General features: G+C 33.8%; 1 protein-coding gene and 1 pseudogene across 2 annotated transcripts in view; both read left to right on the top strand.

Moving 5' to 3' along the window:
* Positions 1–3,701, top strand: part of CUNHXorf58 (chromosome unknown CXorf58 homolog) — a 24,459-nt gene extending 20,758 nt beyond the window's left edge. For both annotated transcript variants that reach the window (XM_015589132.2, XM_015589131.2), the window contains exon 9: positions 1,167–3,701. In XM_015589132.2, coding sequence (XP_015444618.1) covers positions 1,167–1,310 — 144 coding nt within the window. In that variant the 3' untranslated portion in view covers positions 1,311–3,701. The remainder of the gene's footprint in view (positions 1–1,166) is intronic.
* LOC112479555 lies at positions 3,345–3,500 on the top strand (annotated as a pseudogene).
* Positions 3,702–5,507: the final 1,806 nt, after the last annotated feature.

Genomic DNA, 5,507 nt, shown 5'->3' with positions numbered 1-5,507 from the left:
TAGGGTCTGTCTTCTGGACTCTCGATTCTGATCCACTAGTCCGTGTGTCTGTTTTTCTGCCAATACCATACTGTTTTGATTATTGTCATTTTGCAGGATAATTTGCACATGGGTAGAGTGATGCCTCTGGTCTTGTTCTTTTTTTTTCAGGATGGCTTTAGCTATTCAAGGTCTTTTGTGCTTCCACACAAATCTGATGATTTTTTTGTTCTATTTCTTTAAGAAGTGCCATTGGGATTTGATGGGGATTGCATTAAATCTATATAATGCTTTAGGTAATAAGGTCATTTTAACTATGTTGATTCTTCCAATCCAAGAACACAGAATATCTTTCCACTTCTTTGTGTCTTCTTCAATTCCTTTTAATAATGTCTTACAGTTTTCAGTGTATAGGTCCTTCACATATTTCGTTAGGTTTTTTCCTAGGTATTTTATTCTTTTTGTTGCAATTGCAAAAGGAATTGTTTTTTCATTTCTTTACTGAAAACTCATTGTTAGAGTATAGGAACACTATGGATTTTTGAACATTGATTTTGTATCCTGAAACTTTACTGTATTTGTTTATTATTTCTGATACTTTTTTACTGGAGTATTTAGGGTTTTCTATATATAGAATCATGTCATCTGTAAAAAGTGACAATTTGACTTTTTCATTCCCTATTTGGATGCTTTTTGTTTCTTTCTCTTTCCCGACTGCTCTAGCTAGGACTTCCAATACTATATTGAATAATAGTGGTGATAGTGGACAGCCTTGTCTTGTTTATTTTTTAAATTCTTAAACCTGATAAATACCAGCTGTTTTAGCTCCACATCAGCATGAGCTGGCGCAAAAAAAAAAAAAAACCAAAAAACAAAAAACACCCTATTGTCTCTACATGTTGACGCTATTGATTCAGCACATCTCTAATGGTGCTTTTCTTAAAGTGGAAGTCATTTCTATCTGAACTTATTAAAAGCTATACTGTGTAAAGTCTGCCTCAGTACACTCCTACATTGTAAGAATATTTACAATGAACATATATTCGTGTATTACTTTGTAATTTTTTTAAAAATATGCTGTAAAATTTTTTGAGATGAGGCTAGCTACAAACAGTCAAATATAAAAACATAAAGTAGTAAAAAACAAATATGAAACACTATCTGCTTTTATTTCTCATTCTACCTAGGAACCACAAACAGACGCACGAGGTGCAAAGCCACAAAAGAAAGTTGTCTTCTCCACCCCATCTTTTGAAATTGTGAAAATTAAAGAACTCAAGTCAAGTGACAAATTAGGAAAAAAGAAAAAGGGATCATTTGCCTGGTATTAAGACTTGTGTGTTCATCGTTCTTCATCACGTTAATGCACAGCTAATTGACTGAAAACCGAGTTATTTAACAATTTGCTTGGCTGTCTGTAGATGATGAATATGAGTACTAAAGGAAAACAAAATATAAATAAGACCTCAGTGTTCTCTTTTAACCAAATGCGTCACAGACTTTTAAGCCTTTTATATTACCATAGGTACAAATATTTTTTTACTGACAGAATTTTAATCTGAATAAATTATTTCAACTAGATGCCCTCCAACTAGCAATATACAGTTGCGTTCAAAAAATGATGAGCAAATTAGTCCCTAGAACTTTTATTCAATTTCAATTTTCCTTCATTTTAAAAAATATCTGAACAGGCCATGCTTAGCATAAATATTAGAATTTGCAAAATAAAAGGCTGCTGTCAAGTCAGACTCCAGTATCTTTTTTTTAGTAGCATGTTGTTTTTTTAGAACAGCTTGTGATTGACCTATTCTGAATTATAATAAAAATAATAATGAATTTGTTGCTGCAGTCGGCGTGACATAGCATACCTAATCATTATTGAGCATTGTAAGCACTTGGGACAGAATGTTGCATCTGCTTTAATGTTGTACTTTGGATATTTTTCAAGTATGAAGAATATTTTGAGTAATATTTATCAATTGTCTTTTGAATTGATAAATTCTCATTCCTGATATAGTACAAATTATTGATATTTTTTTGTGATCCAGGCTATCGGATTATATCATACCTTACCAGAGGTTGTGATAATTAAACAAAATGCATTATTTAACTTTTAAAATATAATTTTTAATTTTGTTCAACATTTAAAATGTGGAGGTTGATTGCTGATTTAAATCAGGCAGAACAGCTTATAAATGGATCTCATCTTCTGCTAAAACATTCTCTTAAATGATAAAGAATATTGGAGTAAATGTGTATGATTCCCACTAGAATATATTTAACATTAACATGTACTCTTCAATATTAATGTATCATTTGATATCCAAAACTAGGATGCATAATCCCCTTGTTTTCAGAGCTTGTACTAGACATTGGTTGAATAGAAAACACGTATTTATAGCATGAGTCACACATATTCTCATTTGTGAAATTGAGAAGCAGTCCCTATTTTAATCAAATGCATATCAGATTCAGCCCACCCATAGTATGTGCGATAACAAAACTAAGGGAGATTTCAGGTAACAAGATGAAGGAAAAGGACAAAGGAAGGACAGACTCTTTACATTTAAGGGCAGCCACTTCTCATATTTCATTAGCTATGACCTTGTCTCATCATAATGCCTAGCCACAAGGGAGGCTGGGAAATGTACTCTTCTTCTGGGCGGTTATGTACCAAAATAAAATTCTATTGTTATAAAAGAAAGGGATAATTGCTATTAACGCATAACTAGCATCAGTTGCCAGAGATCATGTCTTCTATTGATTCTTTTAACGCATATCAAACAATATAACCATATCAGAAAATCCTTTTAAAAGTAAAATTATATATAATCTCGCCACTATAACAACTGCTTTCATTTGATTATACCTTTCTAATCTGTCAAATGTACACATATTTTCACGTGTTTGTAATCATAAGTAATATATAGATTTAAAATTTTCACTTAATACTGTATCTTAAACATAGTTTACTTAAAAATAATTTTTAATGGCCACATAATTATGCATTGGGTTGATGAGGCATAATTTACTTAACCATACCCATGTCATTGGATATTCCAGTGATTCTAATTTTTCACTGTTGTACATAATTAATGCTAGAGTGAACATCTTCATACATGTTTTTTTTTCTTTTGGCTATCTTTTATTTATTTTTAACTTAATTGCACTCTAATTAGAGAACATGATTTATATGATGCTGATTCTGAGAAATTTGTTGAGACTGGCTTTATAGACAAGTATAGGGTCAGTTTGGATAGATGTTTCTTGTACTCTTAAGGAAGAAAAGAAAGCATCCAATACAGGGGAAGAAAAATGTACACTCTCTGTAGGTGGATACAAGATTCTATACTTGTCCTTTTTTCAGCTTTGCACAGTGGCAGTATCATAGCCAGTGAGGTTTATCCACGGCACAATTATTGCTGATTGAAAACTTTTTCCTATACATGTTCTTTTGATCAAGCTTGTTAATTGTATTATATTTTCTAAATGCTACTAGTTTTTGGTCTGTGTGCTATCAGTTACTGAGAAGGGTATATGTTAAATTCTATGAGGGTGGACTTGTCAGTTTCTCATAATTCTGTCAATGTTTGCTTTATTTTATTAGAAGGTATCACTAGGTATACATATAATTTCAGAATCAGCATCTCTTCCTGGTGACTTGAATCTGTTATCTTTATGTAATTACTATCTTTATTCCTAAAAATGCATTTTGCCTTGAAGACTATTTTGTCCAATTTAAGCAGAGCTACTCTAGCTTTCTTCTGGTTAGCATCTGCCCGGCATATCCTTTTGCATCTTTTCTTATTTTCAACTTTTTTATATGTCAGAGATTGGCTAGATGCTCACTAATTCCATTTCCTCTCCCTGGGAACACAGGACTACATTTCCCAGCTCTTTTTGCAGTTACGTTGGGACCACCAGAGGAATGTGGACAGAAGTGATGTATGCCACTTCTAGGCTTGGCTCCTAAAATGTCATGCATGGTTTTCTATGTACTCTCTCCCCTGTTCACATGGCTTGAGGCAAAGAACTACCAGATGATAGAACTAGGATTGAAAGATCACAGATTCCTATGTGATGTGAGTAAGAAATAAAGTTTGTTTTGTTAAGCCCTGGTAATCTTAGAGATTGTTTGTTATAGCAGCTAACATTAATTACTCTGATATACCATGTCTTTGTATTTTTGTTTTTTGTTTTTAGTTTTTTGTTTTTGTTTTTTGCTTTTAGAACAATTAATTTTCAAGTCCAATATCGGTCAAGGAAATCACCAATTTCCATGTAACTCTTATTTAATATAAAATGATTTAGTACAAAGCTATTTCACAGCTGTCTTTAAATTAAACGTAGTCGAGAACATGCAGCATGGGGTTTGCTTTAGTATCTCCAAATCAAATACTCCTTTTGTTCAAGTATTAAAAATTATAAAAGTTATATCATGAAGTTTCAAGCTGGGTTTCATAATCTCAGATTTGAAATTGTGATTTTTTCACATGTAACTCCAATATTGAAATGTTAACATTCAGGATAGGGTTTGGCTGCAGAGCAGAGCATGAAACATAGATTATTTTTTAACCAACTTTTGATAATAGAAGAATCACCAGCTTAGCTATTAGTACATTTTTGTTAACAGTTTTTCTTGCAATAAGAAGCAGACTGGATCTTCCAGCAGCAAATATAGACCTTCAAAGAAAAGCCAACAATCCCATTTCTCAGGCAAAACATATTTACCAGGAAAGTACAGACTTTTCACATAAACCAACAGTTAATAAACATGTACATGATAAATTAGCCACGGTGAATTACGGGGAGGCAAGTCAGCTGGGCTGGGTCGGGGAGGACCGTAGGGTCGGGGTTTGCCGTTGTCCTTCCAATAACGCCCCCAGGACCTGCCGTGCAGGCGCCAACCCGCCGAACGGCGTCCCGCAGATGGGGCGGGGCTCCCCTGCCTGGACCAGTTCCGGAAGGTCAGGGCGACGCATCGCTTCGGTTTTCCGATCCTTGGCTTCATCATTTACAAAACGGGGAAAAGGCCCTCTTCCCTAGGGATTAATGTGATGCTCGTGAAAGAATCTGGTGAAAACCTAACACGTACGCCCCGTACGGCAAATGCAGCTGATGGACAAATTAACGCCTGGACATTCCGCCCTATCTGATCCACTTTGAGGATATCTTTCTTATAACTGGTGAATTTATACCATTCACACGTTATTATGATTTTAATTGTTGATATATGAAATTATCTTTACCATTTTATTTTGTTATTTGTCCTGCTTTTTTCTATGTCTTTTCTCCACTTTCCTGTTTTCTTTCAGATTGTTCTTTTGATTCCACACTTCCCCCTTTATTATTTTGGAAGTTATACACTCTATTTCTATTCTTAGTGATTACTCTTAAATTTTAATATGTGTACTTAAAGTCTAAATCAGAATAGCTCCACCCCCTAAAAAAAAAATCTATCCAAGGGCATTAGAATGCTAGTCACTATCCTCTTGTCTTAAAAGTTATTGTTATCCAATATTTTAGCA

The sequence above is a fragment of the Pteropus alecto genome, unplaced genomic scaffold (assembly GCF_000325575.1).
Source record: "Pteropus alecto unplaced genomic scaffold, ASM32557v1 scaffold23, whole genome shotgun sequence".
In the NCBI taxonomy this organism is placed as follows: domain Eukaryota; kingdom Metazoa; phylum Chordata; class Mammalia; order Chiroptera; family Pteropodidae; genus Pteropus; species Pteropus alecto.
Note: the sequence above shows the minus strand (reverse complement) of the source record. Positions and strands in the feature narration are given on the sequence as shown.